A 22,363-nucleotide genomic window follows, 5' to 3' on the forward strand; every position below is an offset into this window, starting at 1 on the left:
TAAATTATTCTTGCTTTTCAAAGTTAAGTAGAAAATGTAATTTACAATTTATTATCTTTTTAAAGGAAGAATTAGGACAGTGAGTGTTAAATAAAATAAAAATAAATGACTAGCTAAGCAACGTGTAACAAAGCATTAGGCCGGGAAAACTATGATAGCAGCAATTAAACTAATGTCTCATGTAATAATTATTTCTGTAGATCAGGAAGTGTCCTGCACCATTGGAATGAAATATATCATTTTGTGGAACATTTGGCCCGCAAGTTCATAAGGTAAGAAGGGCTGGTTTGCAGATAACTGAATAAGGAGGGGCATGTGCCAGCAGCCAGGAGACATGCTCTTAGTTGCTGTCAAGTAGCACATGCTGATTTCCACCTGGGGACCTCACCTAGTAGAGAGTTCTTAATGCTTTTGTCAGATCATACCACTGATTGCTTTTGAATTTTTCCCAAATTTCCCCCAGTTCTTGTCCTGTAGGAAATAGGAGTAGACAAGCTAATTAGACCCCTTTCTCCTGCTTGACTTCCATAGACCAAATCATACTTTGTGGGGGAGGGAACCCTCATTGTTTCCGAGATGGTTGGTTACTGCAGAGAAGTTTAGACCTGCAAGTAGAGGTCCAAGACCATAGCCTTCAGGCACTGAATACCTTGAGATCGAATGAAAAATCCCCCAGGCCAGTGGGTGGAATATATTATCTTAAGTTTAATTAGCCTTCATTCTGTCTCAGCAATGCTAAGATCATGCTACAAGTACTTTTTACATCTTTTAGGAGGATTCCTCATGGTCTGCCTTAGCTAGCACTTCCCAGGGCAAAGCACCATTTGCTGCTCAGTTCTGTCTCATTATTATTTTGGTAGCAGTCAGAGAGCCCTTTGTGTTTGGTATTACACACATGGTAAGCTCTGGTCTGGACCAACCAAAATCACTTACTTTTGTCTCTTCTTCTCCAGCCCTCAGCTGAGGATGTCCTTCATCGTTTTTTCTACTAGAGGGACAATTCTAATGAGGTTAACAGAAGACAGGTAAGAGGTGTAGAAGTGCACAGCAGATTTTGAGTCCTTTTGCTGTTTCCTCCACATTCCTGGCTCTCTGTTTTCCAATTTGCTTTCAGCAATGTGGTGACATCTTTGTGCTTCTCAGTTTAATTAAATCACCTGCCCATTTTCACATACGACACTCATTCTGCTAGAATGCAATAAGGCTTCTTAAACAGAAGTTGTTATCTGATGTTTAGCTTATAAATGTCTTTCTGTTAGCAATTGTGGTTTTAACTCAGAAACTGCTTTGGTTGAGAGAGTCTGCCTTCCACAAATTTTCAGGCTGTTGCCAGAAAACCAGGGTCTTGTTGCCTTTGAAACATCCTTAGGGAGTTTCTTCTGCAAACAAATAAGTGAAACTCCCTTCCCATAGAAACAAACTTGAAAGCTGTAGTTTGTACCTGTACTCTTGATGTAAAGGTAAGAATGATTTCTAAGATGTCTGAATGCAAGCAGAGTGTTTAGGCTGGATTGTAAGGGTGAATATTTTTTGGCAATGACAGTTTGGTTGCCATGTTTCTGAAGCATGTTCCCGTCATCTCCTTGTAGATCCCCAAGTTAATCCCAGTAAAATCTATAAGATTGATTTTTTTTTTCCCCCGCTAACTTCAAGAAGAGCTGGATGAGGTCCTTTAATCGCTATTGCTTCCTCTGTTAACTTCATTGCCACGTGGAGCAAAGATATATGTAGCACATGTGAAGACTGTATAAGTCAGCATGTGTTTTACATATTGGATGTCTATGAAACTGCATACCAGAGCAGCTACTATAGTGGAATTAATAGGAAACTGGCCACTTTCCTAAAGAGCAGTCTACACACATACCAACCTTGAAAAATGTCATTAAAGCCAGCCAGCCTACTGCAACAATAAGTGAAAACACAATTAACCATATCTAAGCTGGTGCCAGAGAAAACCTGCTCCCTGCATCTTTTACCCTCTCACCTCTTCCCTCACCCTCTGAGCACACCCTATTGCAGAGATCTCTGGGCTCTTAAGGCTTTAAGCTATGAGACTTGCTATGTGTGTTTCCCATGTAGAACTGCATTTCATATTTGTCCAGCTGTCCTAGAAATGTTGACTGGGAACAGGATATATATTGATATGGTATTAGTCAAAAGCCAGCTGACTGGAGAGCTGCTGTTTTTTTTTTTGTTTGTTTGTTTTTTTAACCAGAGGACTGAAAAACAAGGTGTGGGCTTCATGCCAGTCCTTTCTTAGTAGAGAAGTGGCAAAATCTTTTCCATCTTCCCCATGCCTTCATGTGGTCTATCAGCATGAAGATTGTTTGAGGCTGATTAATACACCTTTTGGATAAACAGTGTGCATCTAAAGAAGCTGGGTTATGTGTTTTAAATACCTTTGCTGTCTATTTTAATGTTTAGTGTTCACATTTGAAAAATAGATATGGTCATAGGAAATGCTCTTGATTTTATATTCAAATTTGGCTTGGTATGTGGGAGGGTGGTAGTTAAATGGAGGAAATTCTTGCTACTAGCCCACCTCTTATAGCTCAGTCTAACTTGGCTTGGGATATTGCAGGGACAAAATGAACTCTTCAGTGTTTGATAATTCAACCCACTGCAGAAGCACATGCTCTTTTCTCTCTGTGCGCATTGCTTGGGATAGGATAATAGGTAATAGCTAATGCATTGCTGCAATCAGCCTTGCAAGTGTGAGATTATGTACATGATAAGCACACAAACTGGATTTTCTAAACTAGTTAACATATGCAGGAGGAAAACTGACTTCTGGCATTCAGGCAATGTTAATGTGGCCCTGCATGCAGTGATATTATCCATTTCCTGTGAAGATAGCACAGCTTGCTCAGAAACACACCCAACACATTGCAGGGATTTTATCTTGGTTTTAGAGACTTCTGGCATGTACTTAGCCTCCGGAGTTTGGTCTCTGCAACTCAGTGGAAGGACAAGGGCCCATCCCATTTAGCCTGCAGTTGATCTGTCACTGTGCCTGGGGTTTCTAAAAGATTAGAGCATATACACTGAGTCATAATGAGCTAATGCAGAGAGCTTCAGTCTTCATGTCAGTGTGAACTGAGCTGAAGGTTGTAGCGTCCAAATAATCTGGAGGTTACCAGGATTGTTCTAGGTTTTGTGCCATTTTTGTGGCTGTTTGATTAATTTGCATTGTCAAGCCAGGGAGTATAGGTGAGGAATATGGGCCAGGTGCAAGTCAGCTGTTCTACTTCTGCATCACAAGTTTGACCAGGGTTGCACAGGGAGTATCTATTTGGAGAGAAATATAGGGATATTTACCTAGGAGATGCTGCTGTTGTGATGCTTTCTCCAGGCTGTGGGAATACTCATAAAAAATACATCTGCTCCATTTTCCACATCCTTAGAAAGGTATCTATCCAGACATTACCACCGCCTATGTAAACATTGGGTTAACTCTTTTTTCCCCTCTCTCTACCTGGTTCTGCTATGCATGTCTTCACCTGGGTATCATAAAATTGATCTCTGAGGTAATAATGCATCTGCATTCATTTCAGGGAACAGATACGCCAGGGTCTAGAAGAACTTCAGAAAGTCCTTCCAGGAGGTGACACATACATGCATGAAGGATTTGAAAGGGTAACAAGATGTGTGTTATAGTGCATTTAAACTGCGTCTGGGTGCTTCTCAGGATATGTTTAAAAAAAAAAAAAAAAAGTTGTTTAATAATTCTCTGGTAGGTAAGTGGGGCTATTTTCCTGTTATGCATTAGGTATGCTGAAGTGTACACATTCAGTGTTGGAGCTGGGATAAGGGAGCTGCAGACCCTACTACTTATCCTTCTTTTTGCCTCCAGCTTTGTGTGGAGCTGCTTCTTCAGTTTAGGATTAGTGCAGAGGGAATTGGGATTACAATCCCACATGGAACCATGCTCATGAAGGGTTGAAGGCTGTCTGGAGTCCTGCTGTGTGAATGCTATAGTAGTCTTTTTAGAGTTAGGTGGGGTTTAAGGCCATGACTTTAACCTGCTCACTGTTAGGGGTATACAATGATGTACAAAAGTTATTCTTTTATAACTTGTTCCAGTCTTCTATATATTTTACAAGGTCAGGAGTTTGTCTAAACCTCTGCTGGGGGAACCCCCTCCCCTTTCTGCACTACACTTGCATTTTGAAGGATTGGAAAACTGTCTACTAAAAAATGCATTTGAACACACCTCAAAAACTGAGGTGACCTGACAGAGATGCTAGCACCTAACTAGGAATTCAAAACCAAATTCCCTTTCAGAAACTCAGCAAGATGATTGCAAAAACAAACAAACAAACAAAAACAAATTTAAATTTATAAAAGGATGGAAATTCATACACTGAATATATTCAGGGTAGTTTCTGACTACTTTTTAATTTTGGCACACTGAAGCATTTGTCTTTCTGCATCGTAGAATACACTTGTACATAGGTAAAGCAGGAAATAGGAGCATATGAATATCTCTCTGCAGTTGGTTTCTTTGCAATTAGAGTAGCTGATCTAGATATGCTGGAGAATATTTATTAATGGACTTCTGATATTTCTCAGCTAGGAAGGTGAATGTGATTTCCAAATAGAGTAGTGGGAAACTACTGTTGACCAGTGGTCTTAGGGTTGGTTTGAATTAATGCTTTCGGAAAGTTCTTGAGGTAATTCAGTCAAAGCCACAGGCAAGAAACTTGTTCTGTGAAACTGATATTTCTGAAAGCAGATGTCATCTTGTAGGCTGCAAACATGACATCCTCACTGCCATCTTCTCTTTCTTTCTGGTGCACGTGTAGATGCCCACAAAATATTATTTATTGCTAATAATCTTCTGATTTAATTTCAGGCAAGTGAACAGATTTACTATGAAAATGTTCATGGTGAGAGACTTTCCTGATCCATTGAATGTTTTTCCTTCTTGACTGATACCTTTAATTGATTTGAAATGCAGCTTCACTGCAAGAAAGGTAGGGGGTGGCTCCTGTTCTTACAGGAATTCAATGCTCTTCAGGGTAGTTGCTCCTGAAGAGGAAAAAGAACAGGTAGATCTTTAAGGGTTCAGAGCTGAAATTAATGCATTTCAGGCCAAAAGTGAGAAGCCAGGCTGACTGAGGGTACATATCAAAACTATCTGAGGGTATATATCAAAACTGTCTGGTACAATCTGTTATTTTTGCTTGAGGACTCAGGTAACCATTTCTTCTTCCTTTTGAAACATGAGTCTGTGGAGATACTGTTAGGTAAATGTTTTTGTTTTCTTTTGTTTTGTTTTGTTTTCCAAAAAGCACTTCATACATCCTTACTTATTCCTTAGTAGTAAGTGCAGACAAAGGCAAAAATGTTTGTCCTTTCCTTCCTTGTAATTCTACTTGGGAAAAACCAAAGTAGAAATAAAACTTTACTTGGAAACCAAAAGATAAGAGACCAGAAGTTTGCATAGAAAACCAGTCCTAGTGGTTTTTCAGGGCCACTCATGAATAAAATGAAATAGTGACTAAGTCTGCACAGCTTTGGGACTGATCTGTAAAATAAGACTGCAGCAGACTGGAATAAATACCTAGAACAATTCTATTTGGGATTGATACTGCTTTTATATGCTGGTATTACATATTGCATGTCAAAAGGTTGCCACATATAGAAAGGTTGCAAGAAGCAGTGGACAACTGGGTCCTCAAGTCAACGTTGGCCTGTGTGTTTTGTCTTTACTCGTGCTGTTTTTGTCCTTGCTCCACCAGAAAATGTTTATACTACCTGCAGTAGGTTGTAAGGCTCCTGCAGTAGTCAATGGAGGGAGAAAGGCATCTCCAGAGGTTATTGGGGCTCTTGAGCTAGTACAAGAAGTGCTCACCTTTCTCAACTTCTTACAGAAAGCCTAGGCACTTCAATTAGGCATCTGCAACTTGAACAACACTGCATGTTGCTTATTGTTTGTTAAGCACTTTACTTTCCTGTTGCATGATTACCACATTCTTTAAAATGGGGGATTTTTAAGTAGCACCAAGAAAAATTAGGTATCCAGATCTTCAGTAACTGTGAGATGGATGTGAATTCAGAATTGCAAGAGGACATTCCGCTTGCTCCAGTCTCTTGTTCCTTGGTATCAAGAACACAGTACAGGCTTCAGGTGCCTGAATTCACAAGCTGAATGCAAATTTACATCTGAGATCAAAAAGCAAACAGACCCAAAAGAAATCATCTCAGAATAATTTGGTTCTTGGAATTTTGGCTCTTCAGCAACAGTGTTAAAGGCACAGCTGCTCATAGTAGCAGGAAAATCACCTAGATTATTGAAGAAGTTTTAAGACTGATAATTTACATGCCTCAGAATACTTAGCCATTAACTTTCCATAACAGTGTTTGTGCAAGATATACCCACAGAGCTCCTTTAGATCAGTAGTAAGCCAGAAATGTGATTTAATTTTATTTGCTCCTGAAAATTAACATAAACATGTAAAACCCAAGTTATAATCAATTCTTGGGGCAGACTGCAACCTTCAACCATGTTGCTGAAACATGTTACATGGAAAGACTGAAGAATATAGGTCATTTTCCTACCAAATCTGTTTAAACCCCAATTCAGCTTTTCATCACAAGCTGAAACTTTCTGGATTTCTTGAATTGACAACATTAATAAAACTAGGAATAACTAAGGACACTTTGCATACTTTTTCTTGATAGCTGCAGTTAAATCTACTGGTCTGAAATATTGAAATAGGTATGAGATACTTTCAGTTAAAAATCATTGTCAAAAGAGTATGGTGTATGGAATAAAACTGGTGGTGTAGGCGGATGCCCAAGTGGAAAAAGTGTGCAGAAGTTCATGTGTTCTGAAAATTAGTTGGCTGAAGTGATTAAGGATATGGGATTGATGGTAACCATTTCTAGTCCTTTAGGTGCTAGCTAACAGCTAACAGCTCATTAGCAGGATGTTTTCTATGATAATTTAACAAATGCGACTCAAAACATGGGACTAAAGAAATTTGTGTGTTTAGGTTACAGAACTGCAAGTGTCATCATTGCATTGACAGATGGAGAACTCCATGAAGACCTATTTTTTTATTCTGAGAGGGAGGTAAGTCTTGCACATTTTTAGCCAGGGAACAGCAAAATATCTGGTTTTACACTGCTTCTAAGGCAAAAGATAGGGGAGATATTTCTTCTAGTGACAAAAGTTCACTTTCACCTTCTTCAGACATGAATCTTAGAGATAAACATTAACAGTAGCAATACATCTGACTCATTAAAACTGTCACTGTTCATAGGAAGAAAGGGTTTTTAAAAACTTCCAGTTAAAATGACATTGGAGGTAGAAATAATTCACAGATGAAATTTACTAAAATGCTTTGGAAGATCCCTGAATCTTCTCACTTAGGCTTCTTTTCTTCACAAAAAGTAAAGACCAAAGAAAAAGGATGAATGTTGTTCATTTTCTGTAATGTCTTGTAATTTTCTGTAGCATCAAAAAACCTTTCAGATGATCAAATACAAAATTTCCACTAATAATGTTTCTTTCTGAAATCAAAAATACACAAGAAAAATACATTTGTTTTTAGAGGCGAACATACTACTTGAGAGCTCATAAGTGTTATATATTTTTTGGTTTGGGAAGGAACAAATAGATAATTAGGTTTAAAAAGAAACACAGAATATGTTGGGTTTTGTTTTACCAAGCAAATAGTACTCTAGCAGCAGATAACATCTGTTTGTGGCATGACCACATTGATCATTTTATGGATAAAGCCTAAATTAATGATTACGACCTTTTAGAAATCTGCATTCCTTCTTGTTCATGTCATCCTACCTTTCCTTATTCCAGGCTAATCGGTCACGAGACCTGGGAGCAACAGTATACTGTGTTGGTGTGAAAGACTTCAATGAGACCCAGGTAAACAAGGCACTCACTGTGTTTACTGCGGTATTTGGCAAAGGTACATGTTGAACACAGGCACACACTCATGAATCTCTATTCTCTTTCTGTTGACTGTTTGACAATCTAAAGTGACTACCTGAAGTTCCTTGCTCTGTGTGTTGCTTTTAAGCCCCTTCCATCTTTATCTCCATATATGCCACAGCAACTCTTGCCAATTGTTGGGGGAAAGCAGGGAAGAGACATATGAATATCAAATCAGTATGGCTTAAGCTGTAGACAGAGGGTTGTGGGGATTTTGCTTTTTACAGTGTAGTTATGTGAAAGAAAAGCTTGAGAAACTGAAGTGTTATGTGGCAATGTCTCAGTTTTATGGAAAAAAATCAACTTCATTAGTGACACTAATGTTTTACTTTTTCTCCCCATTAATGACAGAATGTCTTCTAGATCCATCATGAATTTTAGTATATCCATGAATAATATTTCACACCAAGCATAACATTGACGTTATCATTTTCCAACATGAGTGAAAGTCTTGTACAGCTCCTAAATGGAGTGCTGAAAAACTTGTTGAATAGAGCTCTTTTTACAAAGCTTCAAACTCTGATTATTTGTTCGGATTAGGAAACAAAACAAATTGCAAAACACCATTTGAATGGGGGCTCAGTCTTCCTTGAAATTCTACAGCAGAGTCCAGGATTGCTGAAAATGGTCCTTTCCAGGTAGCTGCCCCAGTGCATCACACCTTAGGAAAAGCAGGGCACCTATTGTTGCACTGTGGATAGTGGGAAGCTGCTTGCTATTGCAGGTTTCATTTTGAGACTGAAGAATTTTTAATCTGGTGCTTCTTGGTGAGTCTCCAAGCTTAAACCCTCTGTTCTCAAAAGGAAGTCTCACAGGACAGTTTAGAGCCATCTCCTTTGAATCAAAACCAGATGCTAGAGTTGCCCATCATAAGAAAAACAAGTCATAAGAAAAGCAAGGACAGAATAAAAATAGCAAAGACTAGATCTAAGGTGGCAGATCTCAGAGACAGCTGATTCGTGAAGTCATTTACATGCTGAAGAAATTAACTGGAATTAGACGATCATGTGTGATGTTCCAGAAGGCACTTGGAGGTGGACTATGGGAAATGAGTTCCAGGAGCCGTAAACATCCTGGTTAAGAGAAACTACTGTATCTTGTGCCATCAAGCAGTAAGCAGCTTTAATACTCTACATGGAGTAGGCAGGGGAAGGCTGCCTGGAATATTTCTCCATGTACTCAAACCATGAGGTTGGCAGTTGGGTATTTTGCTTGAGAAATGGAAGTTTTGAGTGACATGAGCGGGAAAGGTGGAGCCACTGGGGTTTAGAGACGAATGTGTGGCTAGTCTGCTGCCTCCAATTTGCAATGCTACTGGAAACGCCAAAGAGGCCTGCTGGGTGATGCTACCTCTGCCATGGGAGAGAATTACTATAACAAACAGCCTTGCAGCAGTAAAACTTGATTATGCTCCAGCAGATGTGTGGAGAGCTCATTATTTCTGAATTGGGCTTGTAATTTTGCCTTAACCCTTCTCATACTATTGGCAAGTGAACCTGAATGCATCTCTTTACAGGTGGTATCCCAGTTCTCCTTCTCTTTCTTCCCACCACCACCTCATGAATGGCCCTCTTCCTTCCCATGTGGGATTCCAAATGCCCTTCTGCTTCCTTTTCCTCCACTTGGACAATATCTCCTGTTAGCTCCCCGCTTTCTTCTCTGTTCTCTAATGGTTGAGCCTAGTACAAGTGGTCTGATCTCTGTCCTGACAGGAAGGGTGAATCAAGCCTGTACCTCCTGGGGGTGTGTAACTTGCATTAGTTTTCTCTACGGGAAAAAACACTGGATCATTTTGATTAGTTCCTTGATTTAAATGATGTATGTGCTGAAGTGCTTTGCTGCATCAGCTTTGTTGCCTCTCATGCAGGTGCTGTGCTATTTTGGCTGGAGAGTTACTGTGCTGGGTGCTTAATAGTTGTGTAGGAGGCAGGTTTTTTGTACTAAAGAGTCATAGGCTCTGAACATTGGTGGAAGCTGTGTTCTGTCTTGTTTTTAAAGTTAAGGAAGACTTTTCTGATTCCTTCTGATTTTAGGAAGTTGGTAATGAGCTTCCTAAAATCAGTCAGGCTGAACTTTTCAATACTTGACAAACTGTAAAGCATTAGCAATCCATAAAGAGTACTTAGAGAATTTGCAAGTAAGTGATTCTGAAGAACTCTAGTTTTTCTGCCTACTGGCTAATTTATCTCATTCTTTTCATTTCTGTTTTATTTACTTCTACCATTCTGTCAGCTGGCTAGAATTGCCGACAGCAAAGATCATGTCTTTCCAGTGAATGATGGTTTTGAAGCCCTTCAGGGAATCATAGATTCTGTAAGTATTTTTAAGCGTGTATTTGCATGCATGCCTGTTAGTTTGTGTTAACCTGCACAGTTGAAGGTTTAATTTTCCTGTTTTCACAAGGACCCACTGACTGCTAATAAATCACTTAAACATTTGGTCCAAATAAACCTTTATTTGTACTAATATTGTTACTTCAAGATTGAGTTTATAAACAGGTCAAAATACAGGAAGCTCTGAGCCCATTTTTATCTTCATATATCTTGCTTCTTGATGTAACACACCTAATTTATATTACTAGGTACTTTGTGACAATTTATAAAATGGCTTCCCCAGTGTGGGTAAGCAGAAACATGTTATAGCACACTCCATATGAGGCATTAGAGCACTTTTTGATCTCCATCTCCCTGGTTGATTAGTGTCCTTTCTGTCCTGATGGATGTGCTGCACAGCTGACCTGATTAGAATGACGGAAGGGATCCTGTTACGTATGCCAAAATCCTGAAAACTCTGCTTTCCATATTTGGCCTCCTGATGTCATTATTTTTTCTTTCCTCCAGACCTATGTTCCTCAATTCATATTGATCAACTGCTGGTATTTCCTTTAGGGGCTGGGTGCACTGTATAAGAGCTGGTGCATTTCTGAATGGCTGGGATAAACTAGTTGTTCACCTGACAAGTGGAGAGGCAGCATGGATTGATCACTTTCTTGTGTTTTGTGTACATGTCATGCAAATAGTTCTGTGGTCTCTACTGGCAAATAGTAGAGCTTCGTAAGGCATCTCCGTTTCTAGATCTAAAACTTTGAGTGGCATAATCCTGTCTCACCTAGGACCAGGGCCTCCCTTAACAGAGCAGGAAAAGGAATATATGAGCAGATGTATATGCCATTTTTATTCTAAGTGTAAAAAGTGCCAAACGATCATTAGAAAACAGTGTATTTTCAGATCACTTTCAGTATTTTTCTTTTCCTTTGCTCATAACCATTTTAATTAGATTGCTTACTATGGCTACAAAGAAGGATGGGAATTCCTTTTAGGGACGTGTTTTGTTCATTTTGGTATAGGCTTTTTTAGTTGATAAAACAGATGAAATGTACAACTTTCTACTTGAGGGTAGGTTCACCAGGGGGGGTGTCTCAGATTTCTGTGTTTACGGCAGTTACAAACTATTCTGACCACGTAGTACCATGCAAAAAACCTATTCCCTCAGCATAGGCACGATTTTCCCTAGTGCTCTTGCATGTTGAAGGAATCCCTTGTGTATTGGTTTTCTTGACACTGTCCAAGTGTGGGACTACTGCCTCAATTCTCTTAGACAATCAGGTGTTACATGTCATTTAAGAAAGCAACAAAATACATGAGTTTGCTTCCCAGCCCTGCATTCCCTTTGCAGCTGTTTTTAATGAATTCCAGAAGCAGTTCTGACTCCCTTTCCAGTTGTGTTTAAGAGAATAGGAAGACTTCAGCCTCTAGGAACTTAATCAAGAACCACTTCAGCTGACTGGTGTAAGATTTATCAGCCCTGAAAGGGAGGGTCATAAGCAGTAATTGCACAGTAGTGAGTCTATGACCTGATCTCTTTCTGAAAGCATGGTAGCACTGTCATATGGGGATCATGCTTTCTCTCATCCCTTCCAGAGAGTCTGAATTCCAGCACATATCCTATAAAGCAGATAGTGCTTTGCACTGGAGTGATTGTAGAATATAGAATATCCTGGGTTGGAAGGGACCCACAAGAATCATAGAGTCCAACTCCTGGGATTGCAATAGGCTGTGTAGAAAGGTGTGTAAATGGAATGGCAAGAAGGAAATTAATTATTCAGTGGAAAAGTAAAGAATCTGTAGATACTTGTTCTTGCCAGAAAACAAACTATCTCAGTCCTTCATTGTCCATGCAAAGCACCTCTTTCTTGATGTACACAAAGCATTTGTCTTCACAGAATCACAGAATGTTAGGGATTGGAAGGGACCTTGAAAGATCATCTAGTCCAATCCCCCTGCCAGAGCAGGAACACCCAGATCAGGCCACACAGGAACACATCCAGGCAGTCCTTGAACGTCTCCAGAGAAGACTCCACAACCCCCCTGGGCAGCCTGTTCTGGAGTTCTGTCACCCTCACCATGAAGAAGTTTCTTCTCTTATTTAAGATGAACCTCCTGTGTTCCAGCTTGCACCCATTGCCCCTAGCCTTATCATTAGATGTCACCGAGAAGAGCCTGGCTCCATCCTCCTGACACCCACTCTTTACAGATTTATAAACATTAATAAGGTCACCCCTCAGTCTCCTCCAAGCTAAAGAGACCCAGCTCCCTCAGCCTTTCCTCATAAGGGAGATGCTCCACTCCCTTAATCATCCTCGTGGCTCTGTGCTGGACTCTCTCAAGCAGTTCCCTGTCCTTCTTGAACTGAGGGGCCCAGAACTGGACGCAGTATTCTAGATGTGGTGTCACCGGGGCAGAGTAGAGGGGGAGAAGAACCTCTCTTGACCTACTAATCACACCCCTTCTGATACACCCCAGGATGCCATCAGCCTTCTTGGCCACAAGGGCTCAGTGCTGGCTCATGATCATCCCGCTGTCCATCAGGACCCCCAGGTGCCTCTCCCCTTCACTGCTCTCCAACAGGTCAGTCCCCAACTTATACTGGTCCTGGAGTTGTTCTTGCCCAGATGCAGGACTCTACAGTTGTCCTCGTTATATTTCATTACATTTCTCCCCTCCCAACTCTCCAGCCTATCTAGGTCTTGCTGGATGGCAGCACAGCCTTCTGGCATGTCAGCCACTCCTCCCAGTTTAGTGTCATCAGCAAACTTGCTGACAGTGCACCCTGTTCCCTCATTCAGGCTGATGAATATATTGAATACCACTGACTCTTGAGGGACTCCACTAGATCCAGGCCTCAAATGGTCTTCACAGGAGACCATTTTCATGTTGAAAGAGCCATGAGATTTGGACACCTGATGGCTGTAATTTTAGAAAAAAAAAAGTTGAAGGATCTTGAGTAATTGGTTATTTTTCTTTGTGTTGTATTTTTTTATGAAAAACTTCTATGGATCATAATTTGTCAATTGAAAGCAAACAGAGCAAGTCTTACAAGGAAAACATGAAACTCAAGTTCCTCTGCTGCTCCATGTCTTTGATAGGAGTGCTGGAGGCAGTGAACTATGAAGCAACATGAGAGTCAGGACAGGATCCAGTCATTGCTTTCTTTTGAGCCTTTAACCCAAACTGACTGAAAGAGCAGTGGCTTGGAGCAAGAATACTCCCTGATCCTTGCTATGTGTTAAACAGTGACCCTACCACAAAGCGTATCTCAAATAGAGACATAATCCCAGGTCCCTTAGATAAGATTCACTGAGAAAGCTGCAGGGTCCTTCATGAAGCAGTTAAGATGTATGAGGAATGATACAGTATGAACTACTTTGTATTGTAAGACTGCATCCTTTCCTTATAAATGGTGCAAATTATTAATCTCTTTACATTTAATCTCCTGTATACCATCATCCAGTGGTGTCTTCCTGCTTCCAGTATTTTTCAAGTCTTATATCTGCTTAGATTTGCCTTCAAGCAAGAAATTTTAGCTTGGAAATACATTATCTTCAAATAATTCTGTTACAGAAATGTCTTCTGGGACAAACAGCAGTCCTGCGTCTGTGTAGTGTGGAACTTTTTTGCGAATTCAGTGTGAATGCATGATAGACCAAGTATGAGAAACATGGTGATTTATGTACTCATCCTGAGCTAGCTGTTCAAACAGTGGGCAGTTCAGAGCAGGAGCTTCACATAGATGTTCTGAATCTGTCTTCCTTCAGAGCCAAGCTTTCTACATAGGCCAAAGAGAAAGTCAGGAAAGCAAGCCTCTTGGCTTAGCTAGATAGATTGCCCATCTAAAGAGGATTGTGAACCCCAGTCTCACCTGAATGGTGTTTGTTGTTACTTTCAGTGGTTGTAATTACACTTTCTACTTTTGCTTGCTTCCCCCAAATTCATCTTTAAAAAAAATGACTTAAATGTATTTATTTTTCTTAGTTCATGCAGATATTGTTGGGCAGGAAACACTTCACAAATAAATTACTCTTTTGTAATTGGCAGTAGAGTTTGTTATTTAATAATCCAACGGAGCTTGATAATGAATACCTAGCCTTAGACTATAGGTCATTCACACTAACACTGAGAAGGCAGAAACTGTCCATTAAACTTCAGCATCCTGTTTGCTAATGAGAATTCCCAAATTCAGTGGAAAACAATTATAAATATTATGCAGCTGCTGTGGTGAAGTAGTCAGGCTGCATGCTTGTGGATGCCAACAAAAGGTACCAGCAGTTGGACAGTTTCACTCCTTTTCTTCTCTTTATTTCTAAAAGGGCCCAGGTGACTTGCAGTACCTCTCCAGTTTCTTGGCCTTCAAAACATCACCTGGCAGAAAGCTAAATTAGTCATAGATAATGCTAAAATCAGTTCTGTGCTGATAGACAACTCTGAAAAATAAAACCATTTCACACATCCACAAGGATGTGTTGCATTTTTTGTTTGACACGTCAGCAAATACTAGCAAGAGATCCTCCCAGGAGCATGTGTGAAGCTGGAGCATAATTGGAGTCCCATAGAGTAGTACAACAGGAGACTGATTTGGGAAGCTGAGCTTGGCCATTAAGCACATGCTGCCAAAGACAATGGGATGTCTCCTCAGAAAGCGCAAGCAAGTGCTTCAGATACTTTTCTGCACTGATCTCAAGGCAAGCTGCCTTGAGGCCATGGAGCAGTGTTGTAGTTCTCTATATGGAAATGAGGATGTGGAGTCAGTTGGAGTTGTTTACAGGCAGTCAGCTGGGAGATTACATCACCACTATTGCATGTCACTTTGCTTTCCTGGGGAGCCAGCCCAGTGAATGAACACACCTACAGCCTACTCGAGGCTGTGCAGTCCTCAGAAAGCAAGAGAACAGACAATCAGGTGGAATCTTCCACTGTAAATAAGTTGTAGTCTTTTTCAATGTATTTTTATAATAAGGAAGAGACATAAAGAAATTCTTTTGCAATAGTTACTGCTGCCTGAATTTCATTTTAAGTTAAGGTGCTTGGAACATTGGAAATTTTTTATTCTAAATCAAAATAAATATTGCAATTGACACTAAAACAAACAAACAAACAAAAAACCCAAACAAACAACAAAAACCAACGTCATTAGGGTGAGCTTTATAGACATGTTTATGAATTGGATCAAACTGGAAAGGAGCTCTGCATAAGACACTTGATATTTCACCCCCCAATCTGATTTCATTTACTGTGTGTTTGTTTGCAAATAACTGAATAGAAGTCATGAATTTCAGACTCAGACATGTGTGGTTTTACTTAATTTTTAAAATGAAAATATTTATTGTATTTTTCACACTTTTGTTCTCCAAATCATTTGCTTCCTTCCTCTTTCACTTTGTTGATGAAAATTAATGAAGAGAAGAAATATACATTAAACATTTTGATTTGGGCATGCTGAGGGTGAAGGGAACAGAAAGTAAAGGAGAATTTGGAAAAATGTGAAAAAGGGTCTATTCTTATATGAGACATTTTTTCAGTGGAGAGGAAAAAATACTTGGAAAAATGTCAAGTCTTAGTTATGTTCATTAGACATGCCAGTCACTGTGGGAGAAAAATGTTGTATATTCAGAGCAGCAGAACCTGGAATGAGTAAGGGGTGGGTAGCAGAGGAATGGCACAACATGAAAGGATAGCAAGCTGCAGATTCTTCGGAAGAGTGTTCTTACGGTCCACTTTTTTTTTTTTTCCCTGTGTATTTTCCTAACTCTTTTAAATTCTTCTAATGCTTTTCAGCTCAGCTCTCAGCTGTTGACTTTCTCTCTCTCTTTCTTTCTTCCTCTTAACAGTTCCTGTACAGTCTTGTTCCTGCAAATCTTTCTCCTCACTTGCCAGGCTGCCAGTGGCTCAGATGGTTCTGGTTCCTTCAGTCCCTTGATACCCTTTCAGTCTCCACCAGCCCTGCTTCTGAGTAAATCAAACTTTCGTTTAAAAGTTTTTAAAAAAATAATGGCTCTATGTGTACCTTTTGCAATTAGATAAAAGTCAGAGAGCCATGACTGCAGAGGAAAAAAAAAAAGAACAACCTGACTATCTCTTTCAGAATCTATTGTATTGGTTGCTTTTCTTTCCTCACAGATGTTTCAATTTAAAGTTGGGAAAATAATTTTCATGTTGGATTTGAGTCATGATGCTTGGCTGACATTTACTTGCCTCTTAGAGCTGACCTAAATTTTGATCAGAATTGCCTTGTGTAGGAACTGCTCAGCCCAATCCTGAACACCCACTACTCTTGGTCACTGCTGCTGTTTTCACAGGGGCTCACAGATGCTGTCACAAGTTTGCTGACTGTGTGCAGTGAAGAATTTGAGTTAGTCTTCAGAGCCGGGGAAAGGCTGATATTTGCAAATAACAGCTTGAGCAATTCTAACGTACTATGGGAATAAAATGTGTCCAAATCTAGTGTGATCCTCTTGACTTGCAAGTAGTCTGCCAAGCCTGATGCCGAAGCATTTGTGTAAATTACTGCCTACTTGTAACGTGGTTTAAGGCAGTGCCAGCCCTTACAAAGAAATACTGCTTAATTTAAATTTCTTGCCAACTTAATCTAAGTGGAAACAAGCCTGCTTTAAGTCTAGAACAATTGTCCTACATCTTCATGTGAAATCACAGTGCGACTTTGAGGATCTACTCAGGTATGCTCTCATAGATTGGGTTAGAAACATAAGAAGTTTGAACCCCCTTGCTGAGACTCAAGAATAGACATTCCTAGGATATTTTCATGTAAAGTTTGGAGTTTTGGGCCCCAAAATAATTTTGGGGAGGAAGGTGTGACTCCAAAGTGAGGGCAATGTCACTGCCTCACGAACCCTTCAGAGTGCATCTTCGTTGTTATGGAGAATTAGTCTGTGTACTACCCTGTACCACTGACCCAGGCAAGATTGTGCTGAGATATTGGAGTGTGGGAATCAGTTACCTTCCTAAATAGCAATACCTTGTGGTGGAAGGGCAAAGATGTATGGCAGTATGGATGAATTACAGTGGAAAGCTAAGATGACATAGTTGTGACATAAATGCAATTTTCAATGTTGAGTTAAGCATTTAGATGAGAACAAGTGCTCAAGCTTTCATATTTGTGTGCCTCTAGAGAAACAATTCTCGGATAATTCATGACATTTATTTTCTGTTTTTTAGATTTTGAAGAAATCATGTATTGAAATTCTGGCTGCAGAGCCTTCCAGTATATGTGCAGGAGGTAAGTATAAATAGAGGTTCTAGATGTTTATTTTGCCTAAAATCTCTCTCTTTCTAATTGCTATAGAGTGCAGGAGCTCTAATTAACTGGAGCTAAATCTTTTACTTTTTTGGTGAAATTCTTTTTTATCTTACAGTAGTTTGCATTTTTCCTATTTCTACCAGGTGGTATAAAATGAGGTTTTCTTACAGAAAAGGCTTGAATTTGACAGTTTTGCCTAAATGATCTTTCAGTCAAAGCAGCCTGTCTTACTCAGACTGTGCCAAACTTGAAGTTGATAAGCTGCGAAATTACAGAATAAAATCAGAAAAGACTGTGATTAGGTTTAGAATTTTGCAAATTCTCACCTTAGAGGATTGAGGGAAGTGCTTCTTAAGAAACTAGCAAAATCTCAAATGAGCAAACTTTGATTTAAAGGTATCTTTAAGCATATCTTCAGCCTTTAGGACTGATACAGTGACTGAGGACTAGAATTTAAATATTGTTCAGATTACTTGTGTGAATCACACTACCCCTTTGTGTGCTCGATCTAGTATGATTGCACTATGTACGTGGTGGCTTTAAAGTCCTGGCAAGTATTTCTGTGTTCAGCAGAACTCATCCTTTTTGGAAGAAAGCTTGTGAATCATTTTAGATTCTTCCTTTAGATTTCTGTGAAATATTTGATTTTTATGAAGTGTTTCCTAACTGTTTGTTGAATGTATAGCAGTTGATTAAGCAGAGATTTTGGGAGCAGAGCTGAAGAGTTTGCAGAGAAAGATGAGTTCCTGACAAGTTCTGCATCTCATATTCTTGACTTGGTACTCCAAATAAGAAGGCCAATCGTCGTTTCTTCTTTGTTTTCACTTGCTTAGCAGTTGCTTTAATCACCCTTCCTGCATTTCTTATTCCTGGAGCAACTATCTGTCTGTATTCCTAAACTTACAGAGGAATCAAATTTTCCTGATGGATGCAAGATACCAGGCTAAATGCCCAATAACTATTAGGGGTCAGTTTTGCATTCCATGCATGTCACTATAATAGTTGTGTTTTGAAGCCAGGATGGCATAATTGACATGAATTATAGTTCTTAGAATTATAATTCATAGTTATCTATTTCTGATTTTGGCTGGCCATTTAAATAGTTCTAAAACAGGTTTATGTCTACCTGAGAATGTTAGATGATCATTGTAGTGATAATGATATAGTGCAGCGATGTTTCATAAATGATTGGGAAAGGAAGGAAATTGTATGAAAACTAGGATTCACTTTACGCATTTATAGAGGATTTGTCATGCTTAAGCGAGTGATAAAAATGATCTTTATGTAACGTCATAAGCCAGAAGATGATTTACAAACATGATTTATACTTAACACTTTCTAATATGCTTGCTAGTTACTTATACATCTTATCACTCCCATTCAGTGTGTCTTAATGAGAATTTAGGTATAAGGTAAAGCTGCATCCAGCAAAGCCAGATGAGAGGAAATGTAGAGAGGATTTATATAAACTGTCCACGTTGGAATTTGGCCAGTGATTTACATGAGGAGCAGTGTTAACCTTGAAAAACGCAAACAGTTACTTAAATCATAGAATCATAGAATCATTAACGTTGGAAAAGACCTTCAAGATTGTCTGGTCCAACCATCACCCTATGACCAATGTCACCCACTAAACCATGTCCTTAAGCAAAAGGTTTCTTTTTCGTTGAACACCCCCCCACAGTGACTCCACCACTTCCCTGGTCAACCTGTTCCAATGCCTCACTACTCTTTCTGAAAAGAAATGTCTCCTCATTTCCAACCTAAACCTCCCCTGGAGCAACTTGAGGTCATTCCCTCTACTCCTATCAGTAGTTATCTGCAAGAAGAGTCTGACTCCCAGCTCCCCACAACTTTCTTTCAGGTAGTTGGAGAGAGCAATAAGGTCTTCCCAGCTCAACTGAAGGTTTAATCTCTGAATTTGGGCAAATACTCTGTTGCTTTCAAACTGAAGCTAATTCTACCAGTTAGGATTTTGAGTCTAATGATAGTGTCACTGAATGAGAGTTAGTTGCATTGGTGTCTTTTGGAGATAAATTTGGCAGGTTTAGCTCTGATACCCCAAGTTTACTTGGTTTTGTGCACAGTCTTGAAGACCGGTTGCAGTTTGTTTATTTTTTGAAGGATAGAACAAGGACTCTGTTACCCAAGGCACCTCTTGCACTGCAGACTGGTCCCAGACACTTCTGAGTAATGAGCTTTTAACCACAATACTTCTGTCTGAAATGCCATCTTCCCAATGGCTTGGTTTTGCATCACATAGAAATGCAGGGTGTGTACTGGATCTGATCATTTCAATCCCAAGCGGTGACAGGATCACTATGGTTAATCTGACATCACTGATACACTGTTCTTTGACTGTACTTGAACTCTTCCCCCGCAGTTAAGATTTCTGTTATTTCTCTAAGTATTCATCAGCCCCTGCACTCCAGAACACAGCTCTTCTCCTCTGTTCTGCCCAAATGCTCTTGGACAACATATAATGGGCCTGTGAGGCAGCTTCCCTGGCTAGATGTGGTGGGATGATTTGCAGCTTGGCTGTAAATGAGTGGGACCTGGAAGAGAGCCCAGATTCCAGAGCAAATCTGCTTTTTTTTCTTTGCTTTTTTTTTTTTGAGAAGTACCGTGTGTGAGTCCTTAAGGGAGATGAAGGAAGACGGGGACTGTAAAGTGCGAGGAGAAAAATTTGAGTCTTGAAAATTCCAGTTCCTTGTTGCTCCTGGGAATTTTAAAACTGTGGTGGTATTTCTGATGCAATATGATTACTCCTGCATTGTCTGGGACTGGAAACATTTTGTGCACAATCCACATTCACCAAAAGAAACATCAGTGGGGATTATCTGAATGTCTCTCCTAGATAGCAACAGGAATTGTGGGGGCTGGTTCCTTCACAACCTGGAGCTGTAGAGCGTGAGCCCCTGTGTCTGCTGTCTGAACTTTCTGGGACTATGGCCCTGATTCAAAATCTAAGTATGAAGGTAGTGCTCTCCTTGCAAGGCAGTCTTAATGCTGGTGGCTGCAAGAAGCTCATAAACCTTTCCCAATACTAGGTTCAAGTAGCTGGAATAAGAAGGGACTGCGAAGAGTCATCTGAAAGACTTGTGAGGATATGATCTCATCGTTCAGCCCTGCTTGTTCCAAAAAGGACCTCAATTCAGTGCTCAGCAGTAGATGACTGACTGTCTGCTATTTAAAATGGCAGCCATAGGAGGGGAAAAGCCAATTTGTCTTAATGCTTTCACAGAAGGTCAGTTAAAATGCTTCTGTTGTATTTTATTTCCCATTTCCAAAAATTCAAAATAAAATGGGGTAGGAAGAATGTGAAAATTCCATTCTAAAAAAGTTATAAATTTCAAATTGTTTAAGCTGCAAATTTTAGTTTAATTTAGAGAAATCTTAAGGAAAATCTCTTGAAATATGTGCCTTGTCTGAATGACAATTCTTTGCTTCCCTATGGATCAATAATCTGCTGTTTCTTTTGCTATAGAGTCATTTCAGGTTGTCGTGAGAGGAAATGGATTTCGACATGCCCGTAACGTCGACAGAGTACTCTGCAGTTTCAGGATCAATGACACGGTTACTCTCAGTAAGCTGTTTTGATTTTTTTTTTCATGACCCTGCACTAGCAGGCATTTGCCTGGAAAACATTTAGGATCTTCAAATACTTTGACTGTGAAGGCAATAATTATAGGATGAGGAGCTATTAAATTTGCAGAAGGGTGTGAAGTTGAGGGAAAGCCAGCCTCAGCACGTAGCTCCATGAAGGGTTATGAGAGAGGTAGGAATAGTTAAGCTTGTATCCAAGAGGAAGGTAATGGCATGTACTGGTCAGAGCTGCCATGAATGTAAAAAATAACAACAATAAAAAAATATATGCTATGAACCCAAATTAAAGTTTATCTAGTATTTTTACTGCATAAGCTTTTACTGTAGTTGGTGAGGATGGAAAGAGCTGCTCCTTTGGATTTTACAGCCAATGATGAAGGGCCCAGTTTGTGCATGTGTAAGACACAAGTGAAAAAAAAAGGATGCAAGTAAGTTTAAATGGATCCTGCCAAGCAGTGAAATTCTAGGGATGATTATGACTTCTCTAAAACCCAGCATTCATCCTCAGGCGCTGGTAAAAGCATAATCATCTGGTCCATATGAGTAACAGGTTCATTGCAAAGAGAATATTTTTTTTTAGAGGAAAACTACTGTTGGTATTGTGAGTCACAACTCGGATAGCTAGTATGTGAATACGTATGTAAGCAGTGGAGAGGACTAAATATAGAAGAAAAGATACTTGTCTGTGTAGTGCATGTCTTTCTGGACTAAGTGTGTAGCAAGGTCAGATCTGTTTCTCTTCTTTTTTGTATTTTGGTGGTACTTAGCAGGCCGGTTCATGCAGTTCAAATAAACACTATTATTGGAAGCTGTGTTGGTACAGTGGCTAAAGTAACACTGTGTTTCTCTGGATGAAGCTTGGAATAACAGTTTCCTCTGCAGAGTTTACCAAGCAGAAGAAAAATATAGCCCAACTCCCATGAGTTGCTGTTTTCTGACAAATGTGATAGCCATATTAGCCCCTGAGTGTCTAGTGTTTTTGTAAAGGGTAGTGAGGACCACTTAGCTGGAAGAGCTAATGATCCTATTGTTCTCATCTGGCATACTTGCAAAGCCGCACAGGAAACCAGGTAGAGTAATTCATAGCTCATGCCACCAATGACAGTAGAATTCATTTTGCCTATCACAGAATTTATTCAGAAGCTGCCTGATAGTTTTGGAAGTAGTCCAGACTCTTTTAAGTATAAAATAGATGCATTAATTAGT

At 39.7% G+C, this 22,363-nt stretch overlaps 1 protein-coding gene across 9 annotated transcripts in view; it reads left to right on the top strand.

Annotated features, from left to right (window-relative positions):
* ANTXR1 (ANTXR cell adhesion molecule 1) overlaps positions 1-22,363 on the top strand; it is a 117,226-nt gene that overhangs the window by 10,525 nt on the left and 84,338 nt on the right. For 8 of the 9 annotated variants that reach the window (XM_035568810.2, XM_035568816.1, XM_050715797.1 and 5 more), the window contains exons 2-10: positions 201-272; positions 954-1,025; positions 3,555-3,636; positions 4,856-4,889; positions 7,002-7,081; positions 7,826-7,894; positions 10,193-10,273; positions 17,470-17,530; positions 21,039-21,137. In XM_035568810.2, the coding sequence (XP_035424703.1) occupies positions 201-272; positions 954-1,025; positions 3,555-3,636; positions 4,856-4,889; positions 7,002-7,081; positions 7,826-7,894; positions 10,193-10,273; positions 17,470-17,530; positions 21,039-21,137 (650 nt within the window). The remainder of the gene's footprint in view (positions 1-200; positions 273-953; positions 1,026-3,554; positions 3,637-4,855; positions 4,890-7,001; positions 7,082-7,825; positions 7,895-10,192; positions 10,274-17,469; positions 17,531-21,038; positions 21,138-22,363) is intronic. The other variant, XM_035568811.2, reaches the window with a different exon arrangement.

The sequence above is a fragment of the Cygnus atratus genome, chromosome 27 (assembly GCF_013377495.2).
Source record: "Cygnus atratus isolate AKBS03 ecotype Queensland, Australia chromosome 27, CAtr_DNAZoo_HiC_assembly, whole genome shotgun sequence".
Taxonomy (NCBI): domain Eukaryota; kingdom Metazoa; phylum Chordata; class Aves; order Anseriformes; family Anatidae; genus Cygnus; species Cygnus atratus.